This window comes from Onychostoma macrolepis, chromosome 03, assembly GCF_012432095.1.
Source record: "Onychostoma macrolepis isolate SWU-2019 chromosome 03, ASM1243209v1, whole genome shotgun sequence".
In the NCBI taxonomy this organism is placed as follows: domain Eukaryota; kingdom Metazoa; phylum Chordata; class Actinopteri; order Cypriniformes; family Cyprinidae; genus Onychostoma; species Onychostoma macrolepis.
In genome coordinates, this window is record NC_081157.1 from 10870623 (window position 1) to 10886237 (window position 15615).

The window sequence follows — 15615 nt, forward strand, 5'->3', positions numbered from 1 at the left end:
AGCTTGCAGGTAGGTGATGTTAATGTGAGACCTGAGCCTGCTTTGCCTTGCAAAGATCCTCAATTCTTGGCTCAATGTTTGATAAACATAGCCTCAAATCATCCTCGATTTGTGCACGATTGCGGTATTTCGTTTTGAGTGCAGTCATTTTTGAGAATCCTGCCTCACATAAATATGTGGACGTGAAAGGAAGGAGAATCTTCAAAGCGACGTCACAGAGTTCAGGATATTCCTGCATCGATGCTGCCCAGAATGACGAAAGAGGACAGGAGCTAAAGAGTTCCTTCAGTCTACTGTCACTCTTCAGCTCAATAAGCTGTTCCTGCATATCAATTGATAGCTCGTTTGCTGTGCACACAAACGGATCTCGAACCCACGCAAAAGAGCGATAATCCTCTTTAAAGTACGTCGCAAACTGTTTACTCATTGCTGACAGGTGCTCAGACGCTGATTGAAATAGGGAGGAGAAATCGTGTGACGTGCCTGCATCAGTGATAAAGTCTGCAAGGCTGGGGAACATGTCGCAGTTCCCTCGACTGATGCGGCCATGCCAGAGGTCTAGTTTTTGTGTGAAGGCGTGCACTTTGTCTGCAAGGAGCAAAATATGAGTTTCGCGGCCTTGCAAAGACAGGTTGAGGCCGTTCAAGCGGTCAAATATATCGACCAAATAGGACAGAGACGCAAGCCACATAGTGTCATCCAGATGCTTTGCCAGATCTGATCTGATTTCTGTCAAAAACCACTTCACCTCCTCTCGCAGCTCATACAACCGCTGTAACACCCGCCCCCTGGAGAGCCAGCGAACTTCAGTGTGCAGAAGCAGCTGTTCGTGCCCTGACCCCATCTCCTGGCAGAGGACCCCAAACAAGCGAGAGTTTAGCGGCCGTGATTTGATGAGATTTATAATTTTCACGGATTGGTTCAGCAGGGAGTCAAAAAGAACCGGCATTTTTTTAGCAGCTAGTGCTTCGCGATGGACCATGCAATGTGTCCATTTCACAAGTGGAGCTACTTGCTGAACGCGAGCAGCTAGGCCACGCTCACGCCCCGTCATTGCCTGCGCACCATCCGTGCATAGGCCAACGCATCGGTCCCAAGCCAAACCATTTTCACGGATAAAAATATCAAGGACATTGAAAATGGCTTCTCCTGTAGTGTGCGACTGAAGAGGCCGGCAAAACAGGACATCCTCCTCAATCGCCTTGTCCCGCAGATACCTGACATAGGTGAGGAGCTGTGCCTGCCCAGCAATATCAGTGGATTCGTCCAGCTGCAGCGCGTAGTAAGGACTCTTTTTTACGAACTCTATCAGTTGCTCTCTGATATCATTGGACATGTCTACAATTCTCCTAGCGACGGTGTCATTGGACAGTGGTACTGCACCGAGTTTGGCTGCTGCACTATCGCCTATCATTATTCTGCACATGTCTTGCGCTGCCGGCAAAATGAGAGTCTCAGCGATTGTATGCGGTTTACCCAATTTACGGATTCTTTTGGCCACTACATACGATGCCTCCAAACACTGTTTAGACACAGTGCTGTGCACTGAAATGGTTGCCTGTTGCTGATGGAGGCCATCAAGCTTTCTTTTAAAATATTCAGCCGGTTTATTTTTAATGCCAGCATGCTTTGTTTCGAGGTGCCTTTTTAATTTGCAGGGCTTCATACTGTCGTTTGCCAGCACCTCGGCACACACGACACACTGAGGTCTCAGATCAGCCGTGACTGTAAACCCAAACTGCAGGTATGCTTCATCGTACCTTCGAAGCTTTTTTGCAGCTGGTGGTGCGTCGGTTGGCTTGTTGGTCCTCACAAGAAATTTCTCCATTTTTGTTATGTGTTTTCAATAAAGTTTAGGCAATATGTAACTGTGTGTGTGGCTATGTTGAGAGACGTATCAGGGGCTAATCAGTCGGGACTTAGGCACGATCTTTAATTAAACAAACAAAATAATTATTTTGCAGACAATTCAGATTTTATTTTAATACTTAACGATTGTAGTGTGTGTGTGTGTGTGTGTGTGTGTGTGTGTGTGTGTGTATGTCTTAGTCGCGTGGGTAGTTTTAGCTAAGTGTACTGCCTAGCAGTTAAAAAAAATGACTGGCTAGGGCTGAGATTTGATCTAATCTTTAAAAAGACTGTTGGGGTTTTGTAGTAAAGGCCTATGTAAATCGAGATTGATAACAGACTAGCGAGAGCTGGCACAAGCGAACTTGGCAAGAGACTAGACTAGAGTGAATGGAGAGCTATGTCGTCAGTCAATTTAAATGCAGTGATTTATTTTTGTGTGAGAGTTAGTGAACATTTACATTTACACCCCGCTCTGTAAGCCAGGGCGGGAACGGCGGCGGCCATGCGCGATTCATTTGCAGCCTGGACGCGGAGGGGTGTGTGTCTCCTCTCTGCTCTGACTGCTGCGCGAGGCTACTGAGAGACTGACCACCTGTGAGTGTTTTTGGACGGGAGAGGGGCTCACGTTATATACGTTTGCAGCCTCTGAAACTTCCGTCCGTCATAAAAATTAATTCGGATGGTTCGATTTTCTGCATTTTTCGCATCCGTTGCAAATATTTTGAGGGGTGTTTTTGACAATTGAGAGCCACCAAATGACGAATATGAAAAAACGAATACGACAGTATCGGACTCGGTCAGGGTGCAAGGACCTTAAACTTTTGAGGCTCGCGCAGCTTCTCGAGGAGAAATCAAACAAATGAGCGCCGTTTTCTGAAGTCTATGAGCGCAGCACACACAAATAAACTAAACTGACATACTGCAGTTAAATTTCAAAATGTGTTGTTTTTATATTTATAACATTTGAATACAGTTCAGCAACATGCATCACATGACCTGACGACCAAGAGAGCTGACAATTGACCATCACTTAATTTACCATCACCTCACGATTGAAAATGTGACACTGATTTCATATGACAGTTCAACAAACAAGTTAATAATATTAAGTCACTTACATTTTAGACGAAATATTGACTGTTTTGGTCTGTTTTAGCAGCGAAAATAGATCCGATGAATCCAAACAAAGATCACAGCATAGCGCACCTCACAGCAACACTCAATCGTGTTTTAAATGATTTTAAAAATAATAATTATATAAAAATACAATTCAATCGGTTCACTCTGGGCAGAATCAGTATTTTAACGTTTCTGTTCTTGCGTTTCTTCTGTAGGCGTATCATTACCGTTCTGAAACCGTTTTCAGTAGAAAAAATATAGATTAATAACGTTAATTATTTTTTCTTTTTTGACTATAATAATAATAATCATAATGGTAACACTTTATTTTACAGTATGTGTACTTCCCTGCTACATACATGGTAAATATCTTGTACCTACAGGCAAATGAGTGGTAACACAAGGTAATTGCCCGAAATGTATGTACATATAACAAATAAGAAACACGGCTGTACTTAACAGTCGTACATGCATGGTAATTAGTTTGTAAATACAGACAAGTGTGGGTAAGAACCGTCACTGACAGGTAGTGCCCATACATGGTAACTAATTAGATACGTTACTGGTAGATGGGAGTTTTACTTAAGCCCTGTTCAGACTACACAATTTTGGCACGATTTGCTTGACGTAGGGTGTCGTGGGGATTCGTAAACGACAATAGGCGTTGGGACGCAAGATTCAATCATTTCATCTCGTGTAGTGTGTCATAGTGCATGTGTAACCCTCCTCTAAAGGGTAAGTACACACTAGGTTCAGATACTCAACTTAGGGTCACTGAATTATAGTATAGTGAATGGTACAACCAGAAGTCATTGATAACCACACAAATTACCATTTCACATGAACTGTATTGAAAAATATAAAACAATTGTTGACACCAAAACATTAATAAAGTGTGGTGCGCAATCAGTGTATGTGTTTGTCTCTTTTTTTCTCAGTCCAGTCTTTCAGATGACCAGAAAAATGTTTCCTTCCGTGGAAATCAGTTCTGTCTTTTGGTCCAAAAATGAGTGAAGCGAAAATACAAAAAAAATTCTATCCAATCCCAATCCGGAATTTAGGAGAAAGGGGAAAAAATGCATTCAAGGGTCCACTGAGATCCTACCGCACAGCAGTATGCGGTATGCTGAGTGCTAAAATGGGGGATTCCCCCGGTCTATACTTCTCTGCATCAACTGAATTATCCCCCATTTATTTTTTTATTCCCAGTGAATAGGAGTTAAAACTCCCACCCAGATGACAATAATAGACCATGCAAAATACAAAAAAAAAAAAAATAATAATAATAATTATATCTTTAAAATATTGCCAAGTAACGTTGCAAACAACAATAAAATCACAGAAGGACTTTAACTGTAAGCGACACAAGTATACGGAAAACAACGGTATTTCCTATTTTTTCCTGATGTTTGTTATTATTTCAAATTTTATATACATTTTTATAAACTTTTTTTATTTATTTACTACTGCATGTTGACAATAATGTCTTCAACATTGTCTATGACCAGATATGTTTTTAGTGGACTTTCAAAATGTGCTTTGCTTGAAAAAAGCATGAAAATATACAGTTATGATGTTTTTTTGTTGTTGTTGTTTTCATATGATTTCGTCGGGTTAGTTTTGCATCAAACACAATGTAATCGAGATCTGGCAACAACAGCACATTTTTCCACCTGGGCGAGCGCTTCGCGGACAGCTTACCTCGCGCATGAAATCAGCCGCATACCAGCAAAACACTGAGAACGCGCTACAATCCTGACGAGTCACAGCCACAGAGCGGAGGCGCCGAAGCTGCGGAGAATCCGCTTACCCGGAAGCTTCCGTCACTGACGTAGATTTAAAGAAAAATGACCATTGTTTTCAAATAAATAATTTTATATACTTATTTCCAACACTTTATTCACATCTCAAATAACAAGGGATCAACTTATAATCATGTTTATATTAATTAGCCCGTGAACTCATTCTCTCAGACGGCCTGGGTATGTGGCGCATTCACAGCTTATATGGACGGAACGCCACTGCCGCACAGTGTTATCTCATGAGACATCATGCAGCAATCAATGACTCCATGGATCCAACGATCAAGGGTGCTTGGCTCGCCATCTTCCCTCCGGAAGAATTCAATTGCATACAAAACCTGGCCTGCAATAAAACAGGCACATCCATATCATTGTCAGGGATCAGTCACAATCACCCACTCACAGTCACCTGACTACTGATCACACGCACCTGCTGCCACTAATCAGCATCAGCATATAAACACACACATCCCTACCTCTCATTGTCCGGTCTACTGTTCACCTTGACGGACTGCCCTGGACTCCCTCTAACATATTACTTACCTGCGATACTTACCTCTTGAACTCTCCACCCATCCTCCCTCGAATCCTGAGAAACCCAATCCAAGATCATCCTTCTACCTGCAACAGAAAGACACTGCATCAAGATCACAGCTAAGCACTCTGAAACCCATAACATCTTGCTCACTCACCTGCCTTTTGCCTATCCCGTTCCTGTTCCCCAAGTTCTCTTCAATAAACCATCCTGTTTGTCACCTACCTGTTGTGTTTACCCTTGCTTTGTGACAATCATATTACTCAATCAACCCAGCAATCAATTGCTATGGACCTTAATGCTCATTAACAGTTTAGACATCATTAATGAATTTAAATCATGAATTCAATTCCTTAAACATTCACAATCATGTGCTCAATTTACTAAATCTACATATACATAGATACAGGTCACTCAGTGAATTTGTCAACAACGTGACTTCCACACTTCAAATACATGTTCATTTCATATACTTAAGCTAGGTGTGACTAAACAGTAAGTGGGAGCAGTTAAGAAAAAAAACATATTGCAGCCAGCTGAGACGAGGCTGGAGGGGATGGTCGGCATCACACGACACCACTCAGTGTCACTAACTGAATGTAACTTGTGTGTGCAGAAGAAAACTGACTGCTGTGGTGTAAACTGAGGATGTCTGATAGCTTTTCCGTGATCTTAAAGTAAAGCATTATACAGGTATGCCAAACTTGGGAACCTTTATTACATGGGTTCTCAACTCCTTTGGACACAGAAAAGCAATGATAGACTGTTTTGAGATTTCCACAGAGAAACCATTCAGTGTGAAAGTGTGTGTCAGAATGTCTTCTACCTACAAGCACTGTTTAGTATTTGACAGATCATCTAGCACTTCTAAGAATCCATGCAGAAAGGGTCATCAGAAATGTTTGGCAGAAGTATCAAATCATCATCATCTTTATATTATTATTAATTTATTCAGCTTTCTTTGTAGTACTTGCACTGTGTCCACTTAAGGAAACAGTGTGCTGATGATTCATCATGCTTGTCACATCTTCTGTTATGTATTTTGAAACAGTTTTTTAACAGTGTTGCATTAATAATAAAGTATGCATAATGCCATTTTCATAAATGTGTTTTTGATTGTCTCCCTGTTATTAGTACTTATGAGTACTTGTTATCAGCCAAATGAAGTACGGAAAATTGTGAACAAACAGAGTAAGGTTTAATGGTAGAGACTCACATGATGTAATTACTTACAATTGTGCAAATGATGTGTGCAAATCAATGGTAGACAAAAACAGAACATATAAGTGTATAAGTAAATAATATAAGTTTTTATACTGTAAACAAGATAATCATATATCCAATGAGGTTGGAGGCAGCGATGCGTCAGGTAGTATGGATCAGTGTTAATTGTTAATCATCAATGAAAAATTATATAAATTACGGTTCCTAAAGAAATTTGCTGAGATTATCTCGGTACCGTATCTTCTCGGTTTGCATCAGTTTCTTCAGTATGACAATTTAATCGGTCTTTACTGTACAGCTCTGTACACTTTCAGTTCACTGCTCAATGCAACGATACCTTCAAAATGGCGCCTCGTTGACGTCACACATAATAAACGCACGTGACTGACAAAGACCTATTGGACTGATTACACCGTGATTCAGAGCACGGTCACGCTGAAGGCGTTCTCATAACGTTTTCGACACAGCATCTCATTCCCTCAGGGAACCATGGTTACATACGCAACCTGGAGACGTTTTCTGGAGGGAAGGTCTCAAAAGCAGAGAGAAGTTCAGTATAAGCTTTATTAAGAAATAAACTGGCAGCGAGCCCCGAGCTCAGCCACAGACAGAACAGAGGTAAGAAATAACAGGTGAAGGTTAAACATAAATATGCAACCTATTTTATCCAAACATAAAAGAAGCACAGTTACTGTCAAAACAGTAATTACCACTTCATCGGTAAAGTAATAATATTCTTCCATTGAATCTTAGACATTTTATGTTAGTTTCTTTGAAAAAAAAAAGCATCAGCTGTATCTACCGGATCTCATGAAAATGCATATCAATACCACAAGTTTTTGCTTCTTTTTTTGCGTACTATTTATATGCATAATTGACTTTGGTGTGAATATGATATGCAATGGTTAGGATTAGGGGTGTGGGGTAGGTGCGTATTATATGCGTGCGAAAACTGCGTATCATATGCACGCCAAACTCAATTTAAGCCTATAAATAGTATGCCAAACAGAAAGAAAAACTGCTGTATATATGTAGAAATGAAAATAAATGTGCATCAAATGTCTATTGTCTTCTGTATTCAGTGTGATGAAGATTTTTTTTCTGTAAATACCTCAAAAGCAATTTGTAATAAAAGCTGTTGAATAGACCTGTCACATTTTACATACCTACTTCAGCCTCCAGTGAAGCCATCAGCACATTCCTAGCATCATCAGCTAAGTCATTCAGAACTCTCCTCAGCATTGTTGAGACTGTCACATAAGACATTCCTCCTGCTGCCACAGTGCCAATTATTGGTATGAGGCTCACAAAGTACTTAACTGATTCTTCTGATATAAGATGGGATGCAGAACCAAGCATGGTTAATACTGAACTTAAGTTTATATCTTGATGCAAAGGAGACTTTTCAGTTCCTCTAGGGTTTTCCCAGATCTTTCACATGGCCTCTCCAGGGATTGATCATCTAGACTAAATGCACTGTAGTAATTTGTCAGCTCTCCTACTATGATGGCTAAATCTACAGCGATTGAAAGTCCGGGAAGAGGAAGTGCAGCTGCAAAAGCAGACGCAAAGGCAACTTTTGTAATGTTTGCCTCTATAGCTTTCTTCTTTTTCTCATTAATCTCTAGCGTGATATTTGGCAAAGCCAACATCAGTAGATAGCTTTTATACTGTGGAAGATCTTTATCAATTCTCTCATGCAGCAGATTTATGTCATATTTGCCAAATTCCCAGCCAGAAATCAGGAACACAACAGGATCTTCTATACCCATCTTCCTCAGCCCTAGACAGAATCCAAAAAGCCAAAAATGACAAACATAAATAATAAATATATGGGTCATTCTATAATTAAGGGTACATTTCAAGTCCATTGGTTGTATTTATCATTTTTACTGAATATTTACTTCAAGCAATGATCACTTTTATATTTGGGCACATTCCTCTTTATTTCATGCATAAAAGTCAACCAGTTCCAAAAGTTAATTAGGAGAAAATGCATATGCTGTACTGGAAATAACAGTTTTTGTGCTGTCCGATTTGCTAAAAGTCAAGTTTTGCCTTTCAAATTAACACTACAATACATGTTTTTTTATATTATTTTCATCATTATTTGTTAAAAATAATCATTAAAACAAGGCAAATGTATTTTAAAAACTAATTCACTTGTTTATATCTATTAAATTATTAACTTTGTGTGTGTCCGAGAAATCTTTGTCAACTGTGTTACCCATTGACAAAACCCCTATAAATCAGCAATGGTTTGTTCCAAAGTCACATGTCCAACATCATGTGATGTCACGACCTTCAGTGGCGGGAATTTTAAATACAGTGTGGTAAGTTTCTACTCCTCCTCTTCAATTTTTAATCATTATTATTGTCTACACATAGAGTAGATGAATTGCTCATCAACTGTGTTATCAACATGGTCGTGTGTACTTTAGATATTATATTTACAAAATGTAGATAAAATGTATAAAAACACTAGTTGATCAAGGTAATGTGGGGACATGTTCAAGGTCTACAGTTAGCACAAGGCCCTAAAATGGAAGAAATGTCAACTGTGTTACTTGTCAACTGTGTTACCCATCAAGTGTAACACAGTTGACAGGGATTAACACGGTTGACAATGTTGGCTGGGTTTCTTGTCATAGTTTATGCCTATATTGAGTATTGTTGATAAAACATACATTAACTATTGTTATAACACAGGAATGACATGGTAAAATATGAACAAGTGTAATTACATAGTAATAGTTATTTTATAAAAACATGTGATTCACATTAAGGGATTAATTTAACTAATCTTAACACTATAATATTATCTATATATTGCACTGAATAAATCATTACACTCGATTAAAGGAGCATTCCATAGCTTTTCAGCAAAATCTATATTATCTCCAGAAATATACATATATCAACAAACAAGGATTTCATGAAGTATGGTTCATTTTTATATGATTTCATGGTTTGGAATGGTGGGTTTCTGCTGACATTTATTTAATGTGATCCCTATCAAGCAAGGTTGAAAAACTATAAAGTGCTCTTAATCTTGTTTTAGGGAAATTATGTTATCTGCTGCAGAGAAGCAGCGCCAGTACAGGGCTCGGCGTGATGCTGATCCTGAGAGAAGGGCTGCGTATTTACAAAAACATAGACTGTTTTGTGAATGAGACTAATGTAGTATTAACAGCATTTTTTAAAGTTTTTGTTTGTTTTCTCCATTGTTTCAAGAGAGTTGATTAATTACTTGTTGCTGACACTTGTCAAAATAAAAAGGTTTTATTTTAAAGAAAGTTTTCTCTTTTTCTCCTAATGCATCCTGTCAACTGTGTTACTTTATCTGTCAATTGTGTTACGTGTGATTTTTGTGTCATAAATCTTTAATTGTAGGCAAAATTTTTATAAAAATTATAAAAAGGACATCTCTAGAGTGAACAGTATTACATAAAGACGTTGAATAACTCTAGATTCAGTGTAATGGAGAATTATGTTGAAAAAATATCCATCCTTGATGATAGTATACCAAAGAATATCCGTTATTCAGTTTAAAATTCATATTTTTTAAATCAGTTAGACATACAACCTCAAAACCCCTGGTGAATAGACTCAATAACTTTCAAACAAATGTTTTATCATATGTGTAGTACTTCATTTATTTCTTCTATGACACCACTTTTGTCTGTAACACAGTTGACAAAACAATGAATCAAATATTTATTTTCATTTAAATATTTAAAAAGTAATTTGAGTTTAAGCTTGGCAACTAATGAATTTAGAACAATATGGGGGTATATTATGGAAACAACTAGATTATTTTGCAGAAAAGCACACTGATTTCTTCACTTTTTTGTTGACCTGAAATGTACCCTTAATTATAGAATGACCCACAGTATGTAGCATCAATATATGAAAATGATACTATAGCTTACTGCCTTTATAATCAACAGGAGCTGGACCTAAGGAATCAGAGTAATAAAACGTGGCCACTTTCATAAAGCTTTTGAAAATACCAATACTAATGTGTCATTTTCCAGCTACAAAGACATGCATTATTATATTAGTGTATGTAAACGAATAGTACTGAAAAAAGCATAGAACTGAAAAATGTACAAGTAATATGTTGTCCTGTACCTTTGTTTTTATCAATGATACGTTCCACAAACCCCGGCTTGTCACACGAGGAGAGAATATATGACTTTGCTTCATCAACAGGTTTTATCCTCTACGTCTTTCTGAACATTATGGCACTGTGAAAATAATTTCAAAAACACTCAAAATTTACACACATGAATTCAACAATTTAAAGTCATTCAATATTCAGTGGTTTATTAAGTTAAGCTGTTATAAAAAATAAAAAAAAGTTATATATACAGTATCCACTCTGTAAATTCTGTACAATAGATAGACAGCTAGACAGACAATATATCTAGATAATATAGCAGTATATGCTAATCTAACATCAGCAGCTAATGATCTAAATAAATTGCTAGCAGTATACGCTAATCTAACATTAGCAGCTAACGATCTGAATAAAACGCTGCTTTAAAAACCATTTTGTTGTGCAACGACATTGCATAAGACTTTAAACGAAACTAAACCATATACAAAGTTTAAACGAAACTACATAATGTAAAAATAAAATATGACATACCTACCTGTCGTCCACATGTAGAAATTCCCATGTTCGCTTTCCTGACCTGTTCAACCACATGGAACTTCCGGTTTGAAATGCTCTAACACTGTCCGTAACAACAATTAAAGCCCAAGGGTTCCGTGGTGGGCTTTTAGAATCCAGCAATCTTATTTAAATTGTGTTTCATTAATCTTTCTGTTGATATGGGTAGGTATTGACATGAAAATATATCAAATGTACAGGAAAATGATATAAACCTGCCTGCTGTTCACATTAAATTGTTTTTTCTGTTGATTCAAAACATTCAAAACACATTAAATTACGGATTTAAAATGGTAACACCGTCATGGCGAAAAAGAACAACTCCTCCCTTTCCATGGGCCTGTCTCATTCGACTAATACACTTCCGGTAGTGTGTATCTGTGGTAATACCACACTGTCAGATATAGGTGCGCTAGAGAGCAAACACACACACACACACGAAACCAAACTTTGGTAACTCGTGGGGAAAAAAAAAAAAGCATAAAACATATCAGGAGAGGCTTCTGAGGTAGTTTCAATTAAAAATCGGTGTGGGGCCCGTTGGTGAGCGCCTGGTCACTGGGCCCAACAAAGTAAGAAATACAAGTACGCACACACACACACACACTCACACTCAGGCAGATATGCCAGACTATAGGAACCAAGGGTCAAATATGGAAAATGTCGAGTAACATCTGGGATGTCGCATAAGGATAAAAAATATTTGAAAACCATCACCGGTCATGTGGCAGTTGATTGGCTTACTCCTTGATTAATTATAGAGGTTCAAACACTTACACTAGTTTTAGGCGTCGCTAAAAATATAAAAATGTACATTTTTCCAGGAGCGGGAAAAGAGATTTTCAAGATAGGGTTAGGGTTAGGATCAATTATAAATTTATAGATTATAAACACCAAATGTCAAAATAAAAAAATTATATATATATATATATTAGGGCTGTCAATCGATTAAAATATTTAATCGTGATTAATCGCATGATTGTCATGAGTTAACTCGCGATTAATCGCAACTTAATCACACATTTATATCTGTTCTAAATGTACCTTAAATTAATACTTTTCAAGTTTTTAATACTCTAATCAACATGGGCAATGACAAATATGGATGCTTTATGCAAATGTATGTTTATTATTAGTGAAACCACCCTAAACAGAACATAAAGAACATAGACATGTTTTCAAAGAACATGTCTGTCTATTATTAAGCACATGGGAAAAGAACAGAAATACCAGGTTCCCATTACTTCTCTTTCTGTGCACTGAGCAATTTACATGTAATTTACACAAACCTGTTTACAGCTCACTTCTTCTGAACATGCAAAATGAAAATGTATTGTTACCGAAACCACCCTAAACATACAGCATAAAGAACATAGACATGTTTCAAAGATGGTAGATATGTTTTTTTTTAAGAACTTGTTTATGTCTATTAAACACATGGAAAAAAGAACAGAAAAACCACAGGTTCCCATTATTTCTCTTTCTTTGCACTGAGCCAGTTGCTCAAACAGACAAGCCTGTTTACATTTTCAGATGACAGGGCAGCTCGCTTTTCTGAACAACATGCCCTGACAGTGAAAACAATCTTTCACAAGGTATGGATGTGGCAGGTGTTGCTAAGTATCTGCGTGCAAGGTAGGCCATCTCACTGTGTGCCCCTTCATGTTTGGACCACCACTGCAGGGGACAGTCCTCTATTCCAATAGAGGGCTCTGCCTTGTAGCGCTCCACACATTTCCCAATACAGTCCTCTTCTTCATCAGATGAAGACTCTGGCACAGACATGAGACATAATCTCTTCTTAGGTGGCTCAGTTGTCACTGGTTTATCTTGCTCTGCAAGCCCCCTCTCCCGGAGCAAGGCACAGATTGAACGCCATGCCTCCGCTCTGCCAGCCCTGCTCAGACATTTGAGGTCCTTAAACCTTGGGTCCAGTGCTGTTGCAACCTCAGCCATGTGGTGTTGGTTTTTTCCTTCCGTTTGTCCATGTCTGTTGTGAAAGTTTCCTTAAACATAACCATGTATGCTGGGTCATCTTCTGAGACCTCCGTCACACGTGATAGATGACGAAATGCTGGCAGCACAACTGAGCAAGAAACAAACTTCTCTCCTCCTAGAAGTGCACTCACATACCTGCAATAATATAGAAAATAAATTGTATAGACAAAATACTTCCAAGGCACTCACAGGGTGAAGTAAAAAGCCTTTAATATATTGGGCTTAAAGCATTACAAATAATTAGTAGATCTACGCGTTTCGGGACAAAGCCTTCTTCAGGACAAAACTTTAGTTAGACATAATGAGTGTCTCACTCTCACTGACACACACACACACTGGATTTCTCTGTTGTTCTGACGTGTCTCTGACACTCTAACATTATAAATGTCTTGTATAGAAAAAACTAAAATTATCCACAAATTATCAGTTTCTATTTATTTATGATTTATAGGTGTGTTTTAATCTCTCACTGACACACACTTCCCCACTTTTTTGACACAACCTTACTTTGACTGAGAAACAAACATAATAAAAGAGAGTATCAATAAATTACCTGCATTGTTCCAGCACAGTCTCCAATCTCTTCAGTTTATCCAGTTCAGCATGTTGATGTTGCTTGCATGTAAGGCCAGTGCATCTCTCAATGGTTCTTGATTTCTTTGAACACGCTTTATCATTTCCAACGTGCTATTCCATCTAGTTGACACCTCCTGTGTGAGTGACTCTTTCTTTTGAAGATGTGCAACTTGCTGTTGTTCGAGCTCTGCTGCGTTTGCTGGGCTATGCTTGAAATGCCCCACTACCTTCCTGCATTTTGCCAAGGCGCTGTCAAACGGGCTGTTCTGGAGCGAAACTGTGATAGCTCGGTGGAGGCTGTGTGCAATGCAAGGCATATGCTCGAACGGGAGCTGCCTGGCCGCTGCAATCATGTTGCGTGCACTGTCAGTGGTCAGTGTGCTAATTTTGAGTTCAATGTTCCACTGTCTAGCTACTTGCAGAAAGTGCTCAGCGCAAACGTCAGCATAGTGCCTCTCATCTGTCTTCATAACGGTCAAAGCGTGCGACCGAAGATTCCAGTGTGTGTCAAAATAATGTGCCGTGACCCCAGGTAGCTATCGTTACTGAGGGAAGTCCAGTAGTCTCCGGTTAGCGCGACTGTGTTTGTCTGTCTCAACGCCTCCTCAACTTTAGCTTTCTCCTCTTCATAGGAGGTGTGAATTTTGCTTGTAACGGTGGCTCTCGAAGGTAGTTCATATGTAGAATCGTTAGATGCGATGCGAATAATTTCAAGTAGACCCTCATCCTCCACTACATTAACTGGCCTATGCTGTAGCCACCCATTTAGCTATCGCTGTAGCGAGTCTAGTGCTTGTGGAATTGTCCATCCGTCTCTGCTGAAAGTTAATCGCGCGTTAATAAAATTAGTGCCGTTAAAATGAATTTGCGTTAACGCGATATTAACGCGTTAACTTTGACAGCACTAATATATATATATATTAACAGGCCACACGATAAGGGCTATTGTCCCGGACATGTCTGGACTTAGATGTAGTGATTTTAATACTCCAACACCTAAACCTTCCCATCACAGTAAACTTTCTACATTTATTTTTCATTAAAATTTTCAAGACCATCATTTAGTATAATTTTTGCACAGGTCAATCATTTGGACTCTTACTACACATATGGTTTGTGGGACACTCCATATACACATAATGATTTTTTTTTACTTTACAAACTCTAGACTTACCCATCACACAAAAATTTCTGCATATGATTCCATTTTTTTATTAAATTTTGTTTGCAAGCGATCTTAATTATGAGGACTCAAGAAATATCCTCATAGTACACACATACATAAACATTTCAAATATGGAAATAAATAAAATATAGATTTATATATGACATCATAGTAACAAACATGTTACTCAAGCAAAGCCAGCCATTTATCATACATTTTAAACAAGCATTTTAAACAAAAATGTAGTTTTTCACTAACCACGCATAAACGTGGTTTTCTCAACAAAAAAAAAAACAAAACAAACATGTACATTCATGCTGCTCACATATTGTAGCCCAGTTTGTGCTGAATACAGTAGCCTTTATATATTTTTAAGATACTGAAAAACACAAATGTCAGGGCATGTCAAAACTTCTCTAGTTCCCCAAAGACCCCCATTTTAAATAAAACATTGTTTAGTATGTTTGTAAATATTTTAATTATAATGACTCGAGAAATAGCCTCATAAACTGCATTTATGCAATTATAGCAGTTGTCTAATGCTTTAGATGCATCAGAATGTGGATTTTTTTCAGTATCCAACATGAAATTAAAGAGTTGTATCAGTTGTTTCAGCTGTTTATTACCATTTTTATTATTATTATTATTATTATTATATTACTCACAT

The 15615-nt window shown here is 38.1% G+C and overlaps 1 protein-coding gene and 1 pseudogene across 1 annotated transcript; both read right to left on the reverse strand.

Moving 5' to 3' along the window:
• Positions 1 to 19: 19 nt before the first annotated feature.
• On the reverse strand, positions 20 to 1828 carry LOC131534441 (zinc finger BED domain-containing protein 5-like). Its single transcript, XM_058767309.1, has one exon. It carries the CDS (start codon positions 1826 to 1828, stop codon positions 20 to 22), a length of 1809 nt encoding a protein of 602 aa, XP_058623292.1.
• Positions 1829 to 4972: 3144 nt separating this feature from the next.
• On the reverse strand, positions 4973 to 13165 carry LOC131534448 (interferon-inducible GTPase 5-like; annotated as a pseudogene).
• Between the last annotated feature and the right edge of the window lie 2450 nt (positions 13166 to 15615).